The sequence below is a fragment of the Mauremys mutica genome, chromosome 6 (genome assembly GCF_020497125.1).
Source record: "Mauremys mutica isolate MM-2020 ecotype Southern chromosome 6, ASM2049712v1, whole genome shotgun sequence".
NCBI lineage: Eukaryota > Metazoa > Chordata > Testudines > Geoemydidae > Mauremys > Mauremys mutica.
In genome coordinates, this window is record NC_059077.1 from 5,278,625 (window position 1) to 5,300,770 (window position 22,146).

Below are 22,146 nucleotides of genomic sequence, written 5' to 3' on the forward strand. Positions count from 1 at the left end.
GCGATTCAGCTCTGGCTCGGAGCCCCAGTGAAGACAGGGATCCACGTGTAGGGATCATGACTGGGGCCCTAAGTTGGAATTTTTACTACTTAACTAAGAGGAATGAGGCCTAACTATTAGCACGTGGCCTAACGAATCTTTCATCCATGCTGTCTCGAAAGCGCTGCCCAGGATTACAGCAAGAGGCGGCTGAGATTAAATAAAAACGGGGACTGATGATTCATTTCAGACAGATTCGATGAAACATGCTGGAATAGTGCTGGTGTAAACCCAGCACACAGCCCTGCATGGAGCACAGGCACTTTCTGGCAGACAGTTTGCTGATTTCATGGTGCACCGCCACCTATGGGTGGCTCATGATAACGGATCTGCTCTCTTTTGCTTTCCTAAGACGGGTCGTGCTGAAATGAACGCACGGTCGATGGCGCAGTCCCTCAGCCTTGGGGAGCTGTGTAGGTTATGTAGACATGCCACACGTTTGGCTCTGCGTCCAGACCTGGAGGTTAGAGCGAGGGTTTCGAGTTAGGACCGTTTCTGGACCCAATTCTCACTCCATTCCACCAGTTTGATGCTGGTGTTAGGTACTGAGATCACTGGCCTAAAACTGGAATGAGGGAGTGGAGAATCAAGGCCTCCTTTCCCATGATTTTATTGCAAGAGTGACTAACAAGCCCCCACACGGCATAGGAGCGTAAGTCACCAAGAAGCTGACAACCTACAGTCAGCTCTGGTAGGGAGGAGAACAGAATTCATTGTATTGTCAAGAGTTGACTCTGCACATGCAAGTTCAGCTGCTGTGTTTGTATAGGTGGGTTTTCTTGGCTGATCTGAATTGAGAGTGGGGCAGATTCAGCTGTATGTGCTGTTGGAAGAGCACGGAAATAATGCAATCAGGATGTGCAGGTCTCTGTGCTGTTTCCCCTCTCCCCCCCTCCCCAGTCTCCTTACAGAGCTCCTGACACTCCTGCGTCTGCAGCCTGCCTATATGAGTAATAATAATAAAAAAAAAAACCCAAGCAAACCACCCCCTCAGTCCCATGCTGAGAACAAAAAGTTGCAGTCAAAGAGAGGGTGGGAGGGGTGTGGTTACTTAGGGGCGGTGTTTCAGGGATAGCTCAACTTATAAGCAAACACAGGGCTGCAAGGATCAGAGTTACACACCAGGCTGAAGAGCTGAAAGCTAGCCAGCCACCTCTGTGCCAAAGCAGGGCTAGAAGGGAATCTCAGCCACCATGGGGAGGCAAAAGGAAGTTCTCACTAGAATTGGAGAGATGCTGAGGATCAGAAACAAACTCGTGAGGCAAGCACTGGCCGAGTGCCTGGGGACCCTGATTCTGGTGGTAAGTCTGCCTTTTACTACTTAGGATACGGTTGTGTTTTTTTGGAAACCTTTTTATTAAGGCATAGTTGCAATAAAAACGTTAACATACTACATCGTACGTTGCTTATTCAGGACCAGGTTAATATTCCACGAACTGGCTAAGATTCTGACTTGCTGGCTCGGTACGGTTTAATTGCAGTCATTTGGGTGCAAAGCTAAAGTGATCTGACAAAGGAGTCACATTCATCCCTGGAATTTATACCAGAGATGAAACTGACCAGAGGACTCGGGTCTAGAGTAGTAAAACCCTGATGTTCTGTGTGAAATTATGTATGAAAGTTGGTAACCAGTCAGTTTTAGAGTTGCTTCCAATTCGGTGTGATGTATGAATCTTTTGAAGTATTGAAAGATTTCACTTTCTGTATGTATAAGCAGCAGAGTAGACCAAAGAAGGAGGCACATGTGTGAACAGCAAGTGTATTGCTGAGAGGAAATTGCTCTCATGCCTCTATGTATTTCTCTGATCCTGAAACTGTCTGAACTTTAAAGAACCTTTAAAGAGCCATCTAAAGGAGAGAAGATACATGAAGGGGAAAGTTCCTCTTCTTGGATTGTTTTTCTTAAAGCATCATTTTAAAAATGTGCTGGTGTTGAAAGTGTTAACAGTTCTCAACGGCCTGTCCTGGGAAGGAGTGAGAGGGGGAATAGCAGGGCTGTTTTGTGGCTCACTGCAAAATACTAACCGGGATGGCTGAATGCCTATCTCTGCTTGCCACAGGTCTAGGATCGGGGAGCTGTCCCCCATCCATCATATGTTTCAGTGGTAAATAGACACAAAAGATTCAGTGCTTAGACCCCAGGGCAATAGGTGCCTTGGTGAAAGGGTTCAAACCCGAGTGCCTAAAGTTGGGAACCTGCGTCTAGATCAGGGCATTTAAATCACTAAGTGACCTGATACAGGGAAGAGAGCTGAGCTCCACCACTGGTATCTAGGGGTATGTCGACGGCTCCAGTGCTCCAGCTACACCTCTGTAGTGTAGATGCTTCCTGCCACAACGGAGTGATACTGAGGGGCAGTACCTAGGTTGACAGAATAATTCTTCCATCGACCTAGTTGCATCTACATCAGGGTTAAGTCAACCTAACTACTGTGCTTAAGGTGAGAAATTTTCCATGTAGCTAGATCGATCTAATTTCTACGTGTGAACCAGGCCTAATTCCAAAGTAGTTGCTAGTACTCAGCATCTCTGAAAATCAGGACAATGGTTTAAGTGGCTAAATATGGATATAGGTGTCTTGCTCTAGGCATCCAACTTGGAAAGTATTGGCCCTTCCACATATGGTAGGTAGGTATATAGATGACACTGCAGACAGGTGTAATTTGTCTAATTTGCTGATATTCTAGTACTGGCCGGTTAATGTTTGTGCATCACTCTGAAGATATGTGATCAGAGTCTAATCTCATTTACCAAGGTGTAAATCCTCAGCAATTCCATCAACTTCAGCTGAGCTACTGTGGATTTACATCAGTTGAGATGAGAATTGGTTCGGAAATTATTCAGTAGCTGGAATAGCTAAGCGTGGTGGCAACTTTGAAAAGCTCTATGCACCTCCAGCCACCTCCAGCCTCTTGTATTTTAAAAAGCAACAGGGGCAGAGAGGCGGATGTATCTGCTGTACATCTTGCTGCTCAAGAGAAACAGTAGAATGTTACCCTCTCTAATGGGGATGCCGTGTTTCCCATAGCATAATTTCTGTATCTGCAGAAAGACCAGTTTTCGCAATAACTACTTGCAACCAAGTGGCCATGCTTTGCTTTGAGAGGATTATTTGGAATAAGGATGGGCAAGAGCTGACTGAATGATTGTGCAGTTTCTGGCTGTGAATCACCGGTGCTATTTGGCAGGGGAAGAAAATCAAGCTCATTCCAGCTGCTCAGAGCCTGATCCAAAATCTCCTGGCATTTGGGGTGGGCGCGTGTATGTGTGTCTTGGATTTGGATCAGGTCCCTTCTGTACAACTCAAGGAAAATCCATGTGTTCTTCTAGGGGGTTTAGGCAAAAGTTGGTGAAAGTGGCAATGGGAACAACCCGAGGCACATCACCTGTTGTGTTTTACTAGCCCTAATGAGCAGAGGAGGCAAGGCATTCATGGGTCAGTGGTTTGGACAGAGCTTCTGGAAACGGTTAGCAAAGAAAAGGCAGGATTTAGAGTCAGGCTGGCAGACTCTGAACTCATGCTTACAGGGTTTGTGGAAATGACAAAAACTTTTTTTACAACTTCTCTTGGAAATACATCTGCTGAAGCCAGATAGCAGGGCACTGCCTGTGGGGGTGGGAGTGGGCTTAACACGGGTCATGGATTGCATTGGAATCTGGGGTTAGGAGCCAGGAGCACCTTCCAAAGAGATTCAATGCAGGGAGGCTGCTCCGCTCCACACCCCACGCTGTTTCCAGCTTCAGTCTCCCCTCACATTGTAAGTGTATTTAGAGGCTGTGTTTAATCTCTGGCTGTCAGGGAAGAGGCAGGAAAGGGCCATTTCGAAAGGCTGATTGATGATTCCCTTCTTGCTTTTTTCAGTTTGCTCTCAGTCCCAGATCATCCCTCGTTCTGGGGTCTGCTTAGCCCATATTTTCCTTTCCATGTAAGCCTGGTAGCAGGTAGGGTTGGTTAATCCTGGGATCTGCCTGTGGTCCTTCCCATCCCCAGCTCTGAGCCCACTGACTACCTTTTTAGTGTGAATACACTCAGACACGTTTCTGAGTCTGGCAGTCTCCACTGGAGGAACAATACTGTCTGGTGGGAGCACACCCTGGGTAGCTAAACTGCCCTTATGGCTGACTCTCACCCGGCTGCTGTGTGGAGTGGTGCAGGTGATCATGTGTAAGTGAAATATGTTTATTTTTATAGAGTCATTTTTAACCTCTCAAAGAGCCGAATCCCAGCGTCTGTTTGCACCCATAACTTTCATTAACATCAGTGGGGGTTTTGGCTGTGCAAGGGATGTAGGATCAGGCTCAGAGTTGGCTGGATTTGTCCCCATCTCTCCAGGTTGACTTTACATTAGGGTTAATATTGAAGGTTTGCTCCTGCTCTCACTGAGGTCAAACTTCCAGTGACTTCAACAGGTGTAGGACTGTGCACGTAACATTAGGCCTGTGCTTTGTAATGGAAGATTTGTGACACCCAAAGGCACTGGGCGTGGTCCCAGTTTCTCCCCAACAGATCTCTTGCCTTTGGCAGGCACAAAGATTGCAGCACCAAGAGAGGCACCTTACCCTGCAACAAACGTCTTTGTAGGCATGGCACAAAAACAGCATACGGGAAGCATGTCAATAAATGTTCCTTCTTCATAGATAATCAGGGAAATCGTGCAGCAAAAGAAGCCGAGGAAATTAGTTGAACTTACCTAAAGATTCCAGTCACTGCCATCTCTCTTCTCATTTTAGGAGGGGCCGATTTACGCCCCAGTGCCTCTGCAGTTCAACAAATTATTAAGATCTTTTTTTCCTACTTCGTCTTCCTTCTTGCCTGCTCCAAAGCGCCATCTACTGTAGGCAATAGTTAAGCAATGCAAATATCAAACGAATTTCACAAGTCGGCTGTTGTTTGTATTATTACTGTAGCAGCCAATTAAAAAAAAAATTCCATCAGCCCAGCTTTTTGCACCCGGCTTAAAATAAAAGGGTTGTAACTGTTACATTGCTACAGACCTGCTTTGTTTGAAACACCGGGGCTAGCTAAAAGGTCAGATTTTGTATCCTTCCTATCTGGCTGGTATAATAGTTCGGCTCTCTGACGGACTTTGCATGGTGGATTAGCTGGTTTTCACTGTTGTTTAGACCCAAGGAAGGAACAAAGAGCAGTTTTGACTCCGACTCCCTTGGTCATCCTTCAAACAGGACTGGTCTGATGAAAGACATTACTGTAACAAATTGGAACTTCATGGTTGTAACTATGCCACATGCCATGGAAACCTAAATTTCACAGTGTGATTGTAGGGATAAAAGTAAAGGAGAATCTCCTTCAGTTGTTAACAGTATAAGGCCTATGAAACATAGTTAAGCTGTTCTGATTCCATCCAGTAGAGGGCAGCAGTACTCAGACATACTAGGAAGTTTGCTACACCATATTTGCTTTATCTACAACTTGGAAAGACTGGTTTGCTTTCAGTCTTGCTAAGCACGGCCCTTGCATTATGTTAATATTTTACTAGAGTTTAAAAAACTTAAGTGTAAATTCAATCAACTTCGAGCACCAGTAAAACTGTCACATGCAGGTCACAATACCGCAGTGCTGAAAAAGTGGTCGTAGTGGGCGTGTCTTGTGGGCAAGGAAGTCATTTAAGGAAATGGCAATAACACCACCTTCCCTCTAGTGCCTTCCATTTGAGGGTCTCAAAGCACTTCACAAGCCCTAACGAGGCCACCCCCACTCCAGTGAAGTAGGGGAGTGTGATTTCCCCATTTTACAGATGGGAGAAATGAGGCACAAATTAACAGCCTGATCCTGTGCCCACTGTACTCAGTGTTTTCCTTCCTTGCTGCAGGATCAGGCCTTAAATGACTTGACCAAGACATTGTGGGAAGTCTGTGGCAGAGCTAGAAATGGAACTCTGGTCTCCTGACCCTTCGTCCTGTGCATTCGCCGTTCTACCACAAATCAGTGGGGAATGGTTGAGCTTGCTTTAGTGGGGAAAAAGTAGCATACACATTCTGCCTTAACAGACTCTTCCAATGCAATTTGTTATAACGTTCTCACACGGGGTGAAATTCACCCCCTGTGCAGGGAGCCAGCCCAAGATCTGTGTACCACATAAACCCCACTTAAGCCCCCTTATCTCTTGAGTTCTTAAGTGGTGCACACGCCTTGGGCTGCGCCTCTGCACAGGGGGTGAATTCCAACTCTTATGCAGAAAGATCCATTACAAACCTTATTGTTACTGACTCTCCCTCGTCCCCCTTCCCCCTTTTCACTGCTGCAATATGGCTCTGAACACACTGACTATAACTGTGCTGGGTAGGGGGCAGACCGACTAGATGATTATAGCCTGAGGAGTTATGCATTCAAAGCTATGAACGCATATAGATTTGAACTTTAAAAGGAGACAGGTTTGAAGCTGAGCAGGGCCCAAAGCAGCTTCTGCACTGATTCCACCATCGGAGACTGCCACTGCCACGCGGCTCACAGCATTCGGCCAGCATAATAGGCCGCTTGAGTTGCTCCCAGAACGCCATGGAGCTCAGCTGCACCAGCACCAGCGCCACCCCTCTGACTCACTGCTGGCGTGTAGCTGGGACAGCCATGAAGGAAGCCAAAGGGAGGCTTTGCCGTGACAGGGGCGGCTCTAGCTTTTTTACCGCCCCAAGCGCGGCAGGCCAGGCTGCCTTCGGCGGCTTGCCTGCGGGAGGTCCCCAGTCCCACGGATTCAGCGTACCCGCCGCTGAATTGCCACCGATCCGCGGGGCTGGCGGACCTCCCGCAGGCACGCCGCCGAAGGCAGCCTGACTGCCGCCCTCGCAGGGACCGGCAGGGAGCCCCCCGCAGCTCGCCGCCCCAGGCACGCACTTGGAGCGCTGGTGCTTGGAGCTGCTGCTGCTCAGTGGGCTTTCCATCAAGCCGTGGCTTTGCAAAAGAAGAGGGTGAACAGAGCCAGCAGCAGGATGAGGGCCCTAGACCCACCCAGCCTCACCCATTTGGAGGGAGAGTCCCTTGTTTGGGGTCCAGCTTTAACTCTCATTGTGAGTGGGCGTTTAACTCCCATGTGCTGCACGGAGCTGCTGAAAATCTCCCTCCTTCAACCTGTCATCACAGCTCAAGAGTTTTCAGCAGCCTTATTCAGGCGGCTTGGCTGCAACCCGATCTGAATCTCCTTCCCATTCATTGGTGCAATCAGGCTAGATTTACACAAGGTTCATTGCCTAATCCCTGCTCTATTTGCGTGTTGAAGAGAACAGTTGGTACTCAGACGATAACACTGGGTCGGGTTGTGTCAATGCTACAAAGCGTTCCCAGATTAATCCAGGGATCAGGGCCTTGTAAATTCAAGAGCAAATACGTTCAGGTCAAATACATTCCATTCTGTGCATCTGATGAAGTGGGCTGTAGCCCACGAAAGCTTATGCTCAAATAAATCTGTTAGTCTCAAAGGTGCCACAAGGACTCCTGTTCTTTTTTCAGGTCTTTTGTGGCTCCTTTGAAAGTGCCAAAAGGAGCCAATAGGCAAGGAAAGGTTAATCAGAGAAGAATGCTGGTGATTATCCCTTCTTGAGTGTGCAAACAGAGTCACTCTTCTCCAGAGCTGTTTATAAACCCATCGGTTATGTAATCTCTCCAGTATTATTTACTCATTTCTGTTTCCTGCCAAAGTCTTGTACTACCTTAGTCAGCTCCGGACCTTGCCAATCTCAGGCCTTGTCTTCTCTGCTGAGAAAGGTGTGGGGTTTTTTTTATCCCAGGGCAGGTCTACATTACCGCGTATGTCAATATAAAGTACGTAGCTCAGGGGTGTGAAAAAGCCACCCCCCTGCACCAGTGTAGACCAAAGATGGGCAAATTATGGCCCGCGGGCCACATCCAGCCAGCAGGACTGTCCTGCCTGGCCCCCGAGCTCCTGGCCCCCGGCCCCTCCCCTGCTGTTCCCCCTCCCCCGCAGCCTCAGCTCGCTCGCCCTGCTCCCGGCGCCATGCTCTGGGCGGTGGGGCTGTGAGCTCCTGGGGCAGCGCAGCTGCAAAGCCGGCCTGACCCGGTCTCTGTGCTATGTGGTGGCGGAGGCAGCGTTGCCCAGCTCCAGCCAGGCAGCGCGGCTGTAGCGCCGCCAGCCACCGGTGCTCCAGGCAGTGCGGTAAGGGGGCAGGGAGCAGGGGGGGTTGGCTAGAGGGCAGGGGAGTTTGGGGTGGTGGTCAGGGGCCGGGGATGTGGATAAGGGTTGGGGGGGAACAGGGGATTGAACGGGGGCAGGTGTCCTGGACGAGCAGGCCGAAAGGAGGGGGGGTTGGATGGAGCGGGCAGGGGTTCTGGGGGCAGGCAGGGGACAGGGAGAAGGGATGGTTGGATGGGGCAGGGGTCCCGGGGGGGCCATCAGGAATGAGAGGAGGGGTTGGATGGGGCGGTCAGGGGACAGGGAGTGAGGGTGTGTGGATGGGCCAGGGGTTGTTGGGGGGGCTGTCAGGGAACAAGGGGGGTTGGATGGGGCAGGAGTCCCGGGGGTGAGCAGACAGGAGGTGGGGGCCGGGCCATGACCGCCTCCCCTAACCGGCCTTCCACACAATTTACAAAACCCGATGTGGCCCTTAGGCCAAAAAGTTTGCCTGCCCCTGGGGCGGACAGTATAGGACTGGGCCGTATTCCTCCCTAAAGTGCTGCAGCTGCTGCTTGGATCCCCCGAGTGGTACATCTGCTGCATTACACCGCCTGTGGTGCTCAGGAACTGCGGTGATGAGTGCCCTATCCGGGTCTACTCCAAAGCCCTTTGAAATCAGTGCGGAGAGAGTCCCATTGACTTCAGCGGGTGTGGAACCAGTCCCTACGTAGACACATACACAGAATCATAGAAATGTTGGGCTGGAAGGGACCTTCTCCAAGTCCAGCCCCCTGCCCGGATGCGGGACAAAGTAAACCGAGGTCATCCCTGACAGCGGCAGGTGTTTGTCCAACCTGTTCTTATAAACCTCCAGGGGTGGCGATTCCACAGCCTGTTCCAGAGCTTAACTACCCTTGTCGTTAGGAAGTTTTCCCTAATATCCAACCTAAATCTCCCTGGCTGCAGATTAAGCCCATTCCTTCTTGTCCTGCCTTTAGTGGACGCAGAGAACAACAGGAGTCCTTGTGGCACCTTGGAGACTAAGAAATTTATTTGAGCATAAGCTTTCGTGGGCTACAGCCCACTTCATCGGACGCATAGAATGGAACATATAGTGAGGCGATAGATATATATACACACATACAGAGAACATGAAAAGGTGGGAGTTGTCCTACCAACTCTAGCAGACTAATTAAGAGAACACACTTTTGTAGTGATAATCAAGCTAGCCCATTCCAGACAGTTTGACAAGAGGTGTGAGACTACTTACCATGGGGAAATAGATTCAATGTGTTAATGACAATTGATCACTGTCCTCTTTATAACAGCCCTTAATAAATTTGAAGACAGTTTTCAGGTCCCCCCCATCAGTTTCCTTTTCTCAAGACGAAACATGCCCAGTTGTTTGAACCTTTCCTAGCAGATCAGGTTTTCTAAAGTTTTGACTGTTTTTTGTTGCTCTCCTCTGGATGCTCTCCGATTTCTCCACAACTTTCCTGAAGTGCGTTGCCCAGAACTGGACACAATACTTTGCCTGACCAGTCAAATGCATAAATTTAACTTAATAAACACCCGTGGGAGTAATGTTAATACTTCACAATGAAGCGGTTTAGTACATTTTATTAATACTCCTAAAATAATCATTTAAATCGTCCAGCGGAGCATGAGGGACCTGAAATACAATAGCAGATCATGCGAGAGTGCGTGAGGCAAACCTTGGTACCGGAGCTTTTTATTTCGATGGCGTGTGTGACATTTTATTGGTAACGTGAAAATGCTGGAGCTGGGGTAGCTAGTTAAAGTCAACAGAGCAGGGTTTCAGCTTCTCCATATTTCACACACATCATCCCTAGCAGCAGGTTCCCAAGGAAAACGTCTCACCGTGGCCCTAGCGAATTGCATTTAGAGCCTTGTCAATGTGGCTAGACGCCAATGATGCTAGACAGCCTGAGCCCAGACAGCTGCACAGCCAGCCTGAAGGTCTAGCGGCTGTGTGGCCATTAGGGTGACCAGACAGCAAGTGTGAAAAATCAGGACAGGGTGGGGGGTAATAGGAGCCTATATAAGAAAAAGTCCCAAATATCGGGACTGTCCCTATAAAATCGGGACATCTGGTCACCCTAATGGCCATACCCAGAGTAAACTGCGTGACAACAAATCATTTGCTGGGGCAGCCATGGCGAGTGCAATTTGAAATGATTCCTAGGGCCAAATGCAACTGATAGAAAGGTGTGTGTGTGCGCGGTGTGAGTGTGTCTTGTGGAAGCCACCGGGATCAAGGTTCGGCTTGGTTTGCTGGGGCCCAGTAAAAATACAGACACGCACCTCACAAGCAGAATTTGGCCCTAAATGCCAGCCTGCCTGCCTCTCTTCTGTGCTTGTAGGGCCAGATTTTCTCAGTGGCGGATTAGCCATTAGGCTAACGGGGCCCGTGCTCAGGGGCCCCGGCCAATTGGAGGGCCCTGGAAAAATGGGTGTCTCCATGCCCCGACCCACTCAGCTGCCCATCTGGTGCTCCTGCCAGGGAGTGGGGGTGGGGAAGCAGGCGTGGTGGTGGTGGTGGGGGCTGGGACTGCAGTCAGAAGGGGTGGGGAGGGGCCCCCACTTGCTCAGGCCCAGGGCACAACAAAAGCTTAATCCGCCTCTGATTGCGTTACACCAGTTTTGCCCCATTGGCCCCCTAACGGAGTGGATTGTCCCACGCACAGGGGCTCACCAGACTTTGGAGCACTCAGGCAGAGGTGCCATGTAGCGCCTTGCCTGACTGGTAGGCGCTGCTCAGGACAAGCCAGGAGTTTATCACCATTCATGGGGGAAACGGGTATTAAAATCTCATCCACTGGCAAATTTGGAATTTATCCAGGCTGAGATCAAAGGGCTTAGTGAGAAATGTGGGGTAATTTTACACCGTGGTTTTCTGCAACCTAAATGTATGTAGATTACTATCAAACCCCATCAATTTGCAGGACTGCCAGGTCCTTGAGCATGAGGAAAATAAATATTTGACTAAGAAAATAACCCTGAATAAACTAAAAGAAAGAAGACACACTCCAAACATTAGAGCTTTGAATGCCCTCAATCCACTCCCTGTGCGTGGCCAGACATGGCAGCTGAAGGGACCACCTGAAAGAGGAGCACAGCAAGAAGCCACAGTAGCAACCGAACCTTCAGCTAACATTATCTTGGAAGCGATTTACGTGTCAGAAAGGAAAGCGAAGAACTTCCCATTAGCTCACTAGCTAGTGATTGTTGGCTTCATAACGCACGTCGGATTTCACCCACTGAGCGCAGGCCGGAAAGGCAGTCTAGTGGTTACTGCGCAGGAATGGGAATCAGGATGCTATTTCTAGCTTTGCCACAGGCCTCCTCCATCCCTGCTTCCCCAGCTGTAAAGTCCGGGTAATAGTTCTTCCCCTTCTGTCTAGGGCCTGTAGATCTCTTTGAGCCCTTAGGTGACAGTCACTCATCAAAGGGCAAAATATTGTAACGTGTCTGGGGTCACTTAGCTGGGGCTTCACTGCTGCAATTCTGCGGCTCACTCAGTATTTGGTGGCGTTGGTACTCAGAGCCTCCCAGTCCCAAAGCACAGTGCGCTAAAGGAGAACCGCTGCGAGCAGTGCGGGGCCTATGACGTGCAGACGAGGAGATCTCATTCCATCCAGTAGAGGGGGCTCTGCATCCACCCTAGTCAGTTCAACACCGTGCCATTGTAGGTTCCTTTGTTGTTTTCCTTATCTGCAACCTGAGTCTGTGTGGGTGGAGACCTGGGCTCTTTAGTTCAGAGGGACTTAGGTGTGGGAAGTCCATCTAGTGAGTCAACCTGGAGTCTATCTGACCATTCCAATCTTTGCCCAGGAGATAGCAGGGCACGGTGTTTATTTTATTACTCATTCATCAGCTGTCAATTGTATGGGAGAAGAGAGGTTACATGGGTTAGATTCTGGGTCTGATACCTTACTTCCAGGGCTGGCAGCTGGCTGCATCCTTCAGCCCTAACGGGGAAGAGCCATATGTCACTAGTAATGGAAGAGGCTTCAGGCCCTGGCTCTGAGCATCTCTGAACTTTAGGAGGAAGTCAGGATACAAGCTCTGGGTCCTTTGTGTAATTCTAAGGAGGCAGCCCAACACCGCTGCAGAGCCTGATGCTGAGCGGAGCTCATGTTCTGCAGTGTAAATCAGGAATAACTCCACTGAAGCCCTTGGAGATACACCGGAGATCAGGATCTCCCCCCGTGGGTTAAATATAAGCTAATGATTCAGACGCCAGCTATAATCTGAAATGGGCTGGATTGCTAGCAAGGTGGAGCGAGACAAGGAGGAGAGAGAGCTGTTTAACTCTTGGACATGGGCCGGAAATGAGGGATTGACCCGAGCAAACATCCTTGGGCTGCAGCTTGCTTCCTCCCTTCACTGCAAGCAAACAGCCCTTATCACCCTGCGCAAATAACCGCCCGCTCACCAAATACTTTCCAGTCCCTAGCCCTCCGAAGGAAGAGGCGAGGCACAGCGCCTCTCACAATGCCAGAGACTAGGTGTAATTTACGAGGTGCCTGGACTGAAGCGTTTAATGTCTGTGGTTGTCTTGGGCAGGTTTGTGTTACGTGCAGCATGAAGCCCCCTAAGCAGGTTTGCGGGCTGTAATCTAGCGTTTGAGCTGCTGTGTAAATCCTAACACCAGCTGATGGCGGACAGTGTTCTTACACCATCCAAGCTTTACCTTGCTGACAGCTGCAGACCAGCACCTGTGCTGCTGGGAACTCCTTATATCAAGGGTATTGTCCTTATAATGTTTTCCAGCCACCTATAGTCATCTCTGCAAATGCCAGCAAAGTACGAACTGATCCCGTTTCCAGTCCAGATCCTAAACTTCCCACTGATTTCAGTTCCATAGAAAGAAGGACAGCAGGCTGGGGACAGTAGGTATAAATGCATCATATAGTGTCCCTAGGTGTGGTAGGCAAGGGAGAAAAGAGAGATGCAGGGCAGAATGGTTGAAAGTTGGAGGTCTCTGGGGGAAGATTTTGATGGTTTTATTAAAGGGAGAGTTCGGATAAGTAGGAGGCCAAGAGGAGAGATGCATCTTGGGGTGGGAGGCTTTGGGAAGGGTTAAGGAATCAGCTAGGTACAGAAAATCAGGAAAGGGAGTTGGTGGAAGCAGCCTTGAGGAAGGATGTAGCAACCACTGTGGAGAAACAAGGAGAAGTGGAGACAGAAAAGAGTCTGGTGTTTTAAGAGACCAGGGAATTGGCTAGAGGCAGCAGAGAGGGGTTTGGAGAAGACTGGCAAGCCTATGGAGGATCTTGAAGACCAGAAGGGAGAGTATTTTGTAGGCTTCAGAAGATGGAGGTGCTCAAGTCCCTAGCAAATTCATGACCCTGCTCCCTGGCATTTTCCACCCAAACCAGCAAGTTTCCCTGCAGCCTTTGCCGTTTTGTACTGCAGCACAAACGCACATAGTGGAGTTGGTCATGGACTTGGGCTGGAGAACTCCAGTGGAAAACACTCAGGAGTCCTTGGCCAGTTTCTCGCTCCTGAAAGAAAACCCACTGGGCCAGTTTTGATCAGTTCTTTTCTTCTTTCAGTTGTTTGGCTGTGGCTCGGTCGCTCAGGTCGTGCTCAGTAGAGGAACCCACGGAGGCTTCTTGACTGTGAACCTGGCCTTCGGCTTTGCTGTTACCCTTGGAATTCTGATAGCAGGGCAAGTGTCAGGTACGTGGCTTCCACTTCACGGCTTTGCTGCAAACCTAGGGCTCCCTCTTGCTCTAAGCTCCCGGCCATGCGCAGTTGGGGATCCAAAGGTCAAAGAGCATTGCTTCATAGTTAGGCCCTACCATATTCACGGTCCATTTTAGTCAATTTCATGGGCATAGGATTTTGAAATTCATAAATTTCATGATTTCAGCTATTTAAAGCTGAAATTTCACAGTGTTGTAATTGTAGGGGTCATGACCCAAAAAGGAACCGTGGAGGAATCACAAGGTTATTGTAGCGGGGGTTGCGATATTGCTACCCTTACTTCTGCACTGCTGCAGGTGGCGGCGCTGCCTTCAGAGCTGGGCAGCTGGAGAGGGGCGGCTGCTGGCCGGGAGCCCAGCTCTGCAGGCAGCACTGTTGCCAGGTATTGTCACCTTTACTACTGCACTGCTGCCTGCAGAGCTGGGCCCTCAGTCAGCAGCCGCCACTCTCCGGCCGCCCAACTCTGAAGGCAGCTGTGCAGAAGTAATGGTGGTATGGTATGATATTGACACCCTTACTTCTGCGCTTCTGCTGGTGGATCACTGCCTTCAGAGCTGGTGTCCGGCCAACAGCTGCTGCTCAGCTTTGAAGGCAGCGCAGAAGTAAGGATGGCAATACTGCAACGCCCCTAAAATAACCTTGTGACCCCCCCAACTCCCTTTTGGACAGGACCCTCAATTTGAGAAACTCTGGTCTCCCATTTTAAATGTATAGTATAATATAGGGTAAAAGCACACAAAAGACCAGATTTCACGGTCCGTGATGCGTTTTTCATGGCTGTGAATTTGGTAGGGCCCTACTCATAGTTAATAACATAGTTTCATCTCTGCATGCATGCAACCGACGAACCCACACTGAGGGGAGAATAGAACCCTTTGTTGGTCATTTGTTTCTCGATACTTCTTGCTCTTTGCAACTGTCCACCCACCCTCTTGCTGAATGCCTGCTTCAGGCACAGGAGAACCAATGTGAGTGGACACGACTATCACTGTTGGAAGTCAATGGCATAGACAGATAGCTAGATAGATTTAGAGAGAGCAGCTCATTCTTGCTGAGAGCCTCACTGGGTCATAGAAATTAGAGATGGCAAAAGGCCTATTGGAGCATCGAATCCTTTCCCCAGTCCCGTTCCCTGCAGTACACGCTCAAAGGCTTTATCCCGTGTGTTTCCCTAAAGACCAGGTATTGCCTAGCTCTGGGCACTTGGATTAACCTAACGCTTCCAATGAACAGGGCCACATATCTGGCCTGGTTTTCAGTGGCTGCCCCTCCTTCAAGGGTTTCAGTGGGGCTTAGAATGCGTATGGGCCTTGTGCTGCTGTTCTGATGGGTGAATTTGATCCGGAGGGTGTTGTCACACACACAGTCCCAGAGTGCACCAGCAGCTGCACTTTTTACATGAATGCAGGCGCGTCTTTCTGAACGTGTTGGTCCCTTTCCATGTATTCTGGGGCCAGATCCTGAACCCAGAACGCACTAACGAGAAACTCTTTCCCAGGTGGCCACTTGAATCCTGCTGTAACTTTTGCTCTGTGCCTGATGGCCCGGGAGCCGTGGATTAAGCTGCCTATTTACATCCTGGCACAAACCCTCGGTGCTTTCCTAGGAGCGGGCATCGTCTTTGGCTTGTACTATGGTAAGTGAACAAACCATTCGGCTTTTATGCCATCCCTCCTCACTCTGTTCTCTTATGCTGTGAAAAATATCTTCCTCGTCCAAATCGGAGCATTTTCCTGCAGTTGGGCTGACGGCCATCCTAGTATCTCTGGGCTTTTCCAGGGTGATCTCGCATTCAAAGCTCCCAAAATCAATCGCAGGCCCCCATGTAACGTCTTCACGATATGTGCTCAAGCAACAACATTGTGACTGTTGGCTTTGTCCCATCAAGGAAATTCTATTCGGAGCCCTCCCATGCCTGGTGTTTTTGTGTCTCCTGATTGGCAGCCGCTGGGGCGACACTCAATTAACTCCTCTTGTTTTACACAGCCAAGAAAAAGAATAAATAAGGATTAACATCGAGGCAACAGTTAACTCCATTACCTAACAAAGTGCAAACAATCAGTGACTAACCGCGTTTGTGATCCAGCTTTCCTGATCAAATGAGCTGGTTAGGGCTTGTCTACATGGCAGCACGGTGAGGTCCACAAGGGTGTGAATAGAAGACTGTGCTAATGTGTTGCCTTCTAACTGCCCCACGTAGACCTTGCTGGCCTGAACTAAAGGGCACCAGTTCACGTTAACGTAGTCCCGTTTGAAGGACTACATCAATGCAATCTAGGTACCCTTCAGCTCACGTCAGCAGGGCCTACAGGAGGTAATTCAAGCACGACCCAATAGAGAGCTCTACAATTCACATCCCCGTAGACCGCAATGTGCTGCCCTGCAGACAAGCCCCTCATGGGTGCTACAGTTAAGGCCAGTTGGTTGTTGGGCTCTATTACTAACTGCTGTGCACGAGTGGTTTTATACCTCTAGCTGCTGTTGTTTAAATTTAGGAAAACATTCTCAATAATCAATTGTTAATTAAATAATCAATTTTATTAAAGATCAGTGACAACTCCTTGAACCAGACTTTGGCCTCAGATACATATACTTAATTCCCCGTCAAGTCAATGGGACTTGCGCATGCGTACCTGAGCAGAGACTCCGGCTCATTGTCATCTCTAAATTGAGAGCATTGCCCACTGCCGTAACAGTCATAGAGTTCAAGGCCAGAAAGGACCCCAGATCATCCAATCTCACCTCCTGTATATCACAGGCCACCAACACCACCCACCCAGCTACCCACACACCAAACCCAACAACCGGAATGAGACCAACCTGTTACAGCCCTCAGGAGACTAAATGACCCAGTGTCACAGTCAGACAACAGGAAAGACCGAGGTCAACGTTAAGTGTTACTAAATTATGGGACATGATTATTCATCCTATAGCAGGTGCTGAGCCTGTGAAGTCTGCACAGGATGTTGAAGAAGTCATAGGGCCCCCGGTAGCCAATAGCTGCTAAGTAACTGTGTCTCCTGAGCGGCAGTTGGCTGTATTGCAGCCAGTTGTATGGTGCTCAGTAATGTGTATGATGGACAACTATGGTGATTCTCTATTGTAATATTCATAGGTTTTAAGTCCAGAAGACTTGTTAGGCTTCCCAAATAACACCCCCTGCCCTGGATTCTGCTGTGTTGTTGAACAATCAAGCGATGAATGACTGACCCAACCCTGTTTCCCATTCTAGATGCCATATGGGCTTTTGGCAATAACCAGTTGTATGTACTGGGACCGAATGGCACCGCTGGCATTTTTGCCACATTCCCGTCTGAGCATCTGGATGTACTGAATGGATTCTTTGACCAGGTAAGAGAGTTGAGGGTGCTGGTAAGAGACCTTGCAGGACAATCCTGGGCCTCTCACTCAATTTCAAGAGGAACAAAGCTGCGTTTCCTGGGATTTAGATCAGTGATATTCACCAGTCGAGACCCAATAATACACTGGTCAGCATGAGGATCAGAGTGGTGGGGTGTGCCTGGGTACAGGAGGATATAGGTGGCCAGAGTGCGGTCTGCACATGGAAACAGACTAAAATTTGGCCAGGACACCAGGGCTAAGACCCCTAGTCTAGTAAAATGTGCCCTGTAATGATCACATGGGGGCAGAACCCTGGTTTTATTTCTCTCCAGAAAAGTGGCATCTTCCGACACATAGTGCCACTAAGCACCATGCTGGGGCACACCTACAGAAGGAATAGTAATAGTAGCACGAGGGGAACCATGGATCTCTGTGGTACCTTGGTCTCCTTCTAAGTGTCAACTCTGACCGACCTTGTTTAGCTTGTGAGATCCTAGCCAGAGCTGGTATCACTGCAGGCCGTTAGAGGACTATTTAATGTCCTCCTTGTGGTGCAGTTTCTCCTGCTGATGCTGCTAAGAATGCATCCTTAGACTCATGGGAACTCAAAGACCCAGCTCTCTACTCCTAAGAAGCTTTACTGAGAAAGAGATGTTCTCTGCTCCAAATGTTTCCATGAGGCTAGTGCTAAGGGTGGGTTCTTTTCTGGATATGTTCCCTTTGCCATAGTATTCCCCACTTCGTATTCCCTTTGGTGTTCCCTGTGTTTAATGAGATCACATCCTTCACTATCCCTGTTCATCACTCCAGAGGATAAGTTCTAAACATTCAGCATTCCACCCAGTAGCTAGGTGACTTTGTTAAAAGACTGATCAAACCTCAACCACATCTCTCTCCCTCCTTTTCCTGCTAGTTCATTGGCACGGCATCCTTGATTGTTTGCGTCTTGGCTATTGTGGATCCCTACAACAACCCTATCCCCCGGGGCCTAGAGGCTTTCACTGTTGGCTTTGTGGTCCTGGTTATCGGGACATCCATGGGCTTCAACTCTGGATACGCCGTCAACCCAGCCAGGGACTTTGGGCCTCGTCTTTTCACCGCCATTGCTGGCTGGGGCACGGAAGTGTTCTCGTAAGTGTTTTCTCCACGGAGCGCGGGTTACTCAGATCTGATGGGATCAAGGCACACGGTGGCCAAAAAGTAACTCACCCAAGCACTTCTGGAAGTGGTCATCAGAAAAGGAGGGGGAGGGATAGCTCAGTGGTTTGAGCCTTGGCCTGCTAAACCCAAGGTTGTAAGCTTAATACTTGAGGGAGCCATTTAGGGATCTCAGGTAAAAATCTGTCTGGGGACTAGTCCTACCTCAAACAGGGGGTTGGACTATATGACATTCTGTCTCTTTAAGATCATACTGCCAAGCCTTTTAAAAAAAGGGACACCTAAGCAGTCTCTGCATTTTGAGGCACCTTTGGGGTCATGTTAACATTCCTAAAAGGCATTAATCTCCCTTCCTGTGCAATGAGAAACAGCCGGAGCAGAGCCCTTTCCAGAGATCAGGGTTTATGCCGTGGTGTTGCTATCAAGCAGTGGGTCTAGGAGCAAGCAGGGGAAGAGCAGCCATTCCCTGAACATAAGATCATTTGGAGACTTTCCTGGCTATTGCCAAATGGAAGCGATGGGGAAATAACAGGGGCGGGGGAAAGTCCTCTCCCTACTGATGTGGGTGGGACAGCACTGACAGCTCTCTTAAAAGGCTGTATTCATGCTCATGCCTAGGAAGTCACTGTTCTCTGATAGGGTGATAGCAAAGCCAGAGAGAGCCCCAGTTCTCTGGGTCATTCAAGCTCAGGGGTGAACATTTTCTAAAGTGCCTAGATGACTTAGGCACCTACATCCCATTTTCATAAGGGCCTCAGGCACTTAGGAGCCTACATCTGATTGAAAGTCATTGGAAATATTCGGAGATGCCCAGGGTTTGGGTAATTCTGGTTGATGTCCTGCTACCCATTCCTCATCTCTCATTTTCTTGTGTCTTTCAGTACTGGCAAGCAGTGGTGGTGGGTCCCAGTTGTGGCCCCTTTCCTTGGGGCAGTTGCTGGAGTGCTGGTTTACCAGCTGATGATTGGATGCCACGATGAGCCGTCTCCACCATCCACTGAGCAGGAAAATGTCAGGTTGGCCAACGTGAAGCATAAGGAAAGGGTCTGAGGAGGCTGGCGTATATGAACACTTTTCACAGGACTGCAGAAACCAAAGAAGAGAAGGAGAAGAAGGAGAAAGATTCAAGAACAACAAGAGACTCCACTTCTTGAGATATTCTGTCCTAGTTTCTTTGTACACTCTGATGCGTTTGCTTTAGAAATTTGCCCATGAGCCTTTGCCAAAGGCACCATATAGTCTCATCCTGGTAAAGGGGGGGTTGGCAGTGCAGTCAAGTAGTTAGAGTGCTGACCTGACTCAGGCAACCTGAGTTCTAATCAGGCTCTGCTACTGGCTTACTGCATGACCTCGGGCAAATCACTTCACCTCTCTGAGCTTGTTTCTCCGTCGGCAGGGTGGGGATGACGAGACCTCCTCATATGCACCTTTATAAAGGGCTTAGCGATCAACTAATGAAAATATCTAAATGCAAAAGAGAAGCAGGCGGTTGCTGTTGAATTCATTCCTGGTGCAACTCCACTGAGGTCAATGGTGTTACACTAGGGACGACCGTAGCCCATTAAATCTGTAGTGCATGCCATTAATAGCATAGCATTAAGATCCACATCAATCAGGCTTTGCCTAGGTATAACGTCACAATAGAGAGAAAGCAACAATGCACTGGACTTTAATTTTGTATAAGGACAAAATCTTTAGAAGCCCACTTCACATGGATATTTGATCCTCAGTGTTCACTGGGTCATTGAAGACAAGATTTAGGAAAACACTAATCCACCAGAAGCTTGCCTGGGAAAGCTGCCTTCCTGAATGCATTAGCGATTCTTACGCATTAGAGAGGCTTATACAGGATTCCAAGCTTATAGTCATGTTTAATTGAAAACATGGTGCTTGACTCTGGATAAGGCTGTGTTTGTTCATGTAAATTTCACATTAGCTTTATGTACATAATGCCAGGACAGGGAAGAGTTAATTCAAGGGTGACATAAGGCACCTGTCTATTCACTGACCTGCTTTCCGATACTATCATTGCATTTTCAAAGTACAATCATGTTGGCAGAGAAATTCCAACTCCCATGTTATTAGATCATTTTTGATACCCATGGCACCATGTTGTAAGATCATCTCAATTCCCATGGTGCCACATTGTAGCTCCAATACTCATGGCATCATGTTATTCGATTGTCTTTGAGATCCATGATGCCATCTTGGCAGAGAATCTCTAGTTCCCATTGTGCCATTCTATGTGACCCTCTTTGATACCAGTGATGGCATAATGTCACTCTCTGATTCCCAAGGCATCATATTATTAGAGACCCCTTTGATAACTGTTCCTTTAATGCATGAATTCCTTTTAATATGTTTCTCATATGCAGTACATATTTACAGTCGGTAAAACTCTGTATTCTTTCATGCTTTTTGTGTGTGTCAATATTGAGATTGTAAAATGACTGTGTCAATTTTATTTTGTTTATTTTTAAACCATTTCCAGTAAACTCTGACACTTGGAAAGGCATCAGTGACAATAACAAGCCTGTCAGAGTGCTCTCACCCCCTTTCGTCTCATGGGAATCTGTAAAAGGAAAGGGAAATCTACCTTTACTGGGCACAGTGCTACCTTCATGCTGTATTCCTTTCCTTCTGAATTGTACTTTAGGGTGCTAAGGTGAGGTTATGCAAAGATCAGGGATATGGGAAGGACCTCTTGCAGATGTAAAATCATGCACCTACTCTTGTTAATACAAAAAACAAGAAGCCAGCCCATAGAGTGCACTGGGAATTGGTAATAGATTTGCTAAAAGACAAGGAAAAGCACAGGATGAGATGAACCCAGGCTGGCTTTGAACACCCTTTAGAAATGAAGAGCATCATGTTCTTGCTTATATCAGAGGTGCAGTCATAGTAGAGGAAATAAACAGAGCTTTCTTTGAATCTCAGCTCATTTCAGTCTAATTTGGAAGAGATTAACCCTATTCTAGGTGCATATGCAGATTCAAGGTCAAGAGATGTGTGTTCCATGTGCAACAAAGATCCGTATGGCAACCCTATAAGGATGGCAGATTAGAGAGTGTTTTAGGCCGCCCAAAATCTTAGTACATGGTTTTAGAACTAACAAAAGAACAGGAGTACTTGTGGCACCTTAGAGACTAAGTCGTAATGTTACATTCAGATGGCACCTTCAAGGGCAGCTGGCATTCCTATCAAGTTGTAGTCCTGTTTGCACTCATGTTAGATACCTGGAAAGAAAATTGTTGTGTTCTTTGAGTTTGTGCATTACTGTTAAAAATAGAGTCCTCTTTTCTTCTTTCATACTTCAATGTCAAAACAATGAGTTCTTTTGAAGATACCTCTTCACCACTTTGTTCAACTGTAAATGTCCTCGTAAGCTTTTGTAATAAATTTATTTTGAAATAAGAACAAAATCTACTATTATAAAACACACTTTTTTTTTTAACAGTGAGGATAATTACTGGAACAGATTGCCAATAGTTGTGGTGGATTCTCCATCATTTGGAGTCTTAGGCCTGGTCTACACTGGGGGGGGGGAGGGGAAGAATCGACCTAAGATACGCATCTTCAGCTATGAGAATAGAGTAGCTGAAGTTGACGTATCTTAGGTCGACTTACCTCATGCCCTCACGGCACGAGGTCGACTGCCGCCGCTCCCCCGTTGACTCCGCTTCCACCTCTCACCGTGGTGCAGTACAGGAGTCAACGGCAGAGCGATCGGGGATCGATTTATCGTGTCTACACTAGATGCGATAAATCGATCCCCAATAGATCGATC

At 48.3% G+C, this 22,146-nt stretch overlaps 1 protein-coding gene across 1 annotated transcript; it reads left to right on the forward strand.

Moving 5' to 3' along the window:
- The first annotated feature begins 1,172 nt into the window (after positions 1-1,172).
- Positions 1,173-21,764, forward strand: AQP3 (aquaporin 3 (Gill blood group)). Its single transcript, XM_045020203.1, has 6 exons — positions 1,173-1,340; positions 13,706-13,832; positions 15,358-15,495; positions 17,092-17,210; positions 18,115-18,332; positions 19,241-21,764. Exons 1-6 carry the CDS (start codon positions 1,233-1,235, stop codon positions 19,407-19,409), a joined length of 879 nt encoding a protein of 292 aa, XP_044876138.1. The 5' UTR covers positions 1,173-1,232; the 3' UTR covers positions 19,410-21,764.
- Positions 21,765-22,146: the final 382 nt, after the last annotated feature.

What these genes read in the sequence shown, in the direction of transcription:
- AQP3 (XM_045020203.1), top strand. Translation starts at nt 1,233, where the DNA reads ATGGGGAGGCAAAAGGAAGTTCTCACTAGAATTGGAGAGATGCTGAGG. An exon ending in TGGGGACCCTGATTCTGGTG is followed by an intron (nt 1,341 to 13,705) that starts GTAAGTCTGCCT and finishes TTCTTCTTTCAG; the next exon opens with TTGTTTGGCTGTGGCTCGGT. An exon ending in TGGGGCACGGAAGTGTTCTC is followed by an intron (nt 18,333 to 19,240) that starts GTAAGTGTTTTC and finishes TGTGTCTTTCAG; the next exon opens with TACTGGCAAGCAGTGGTGGT.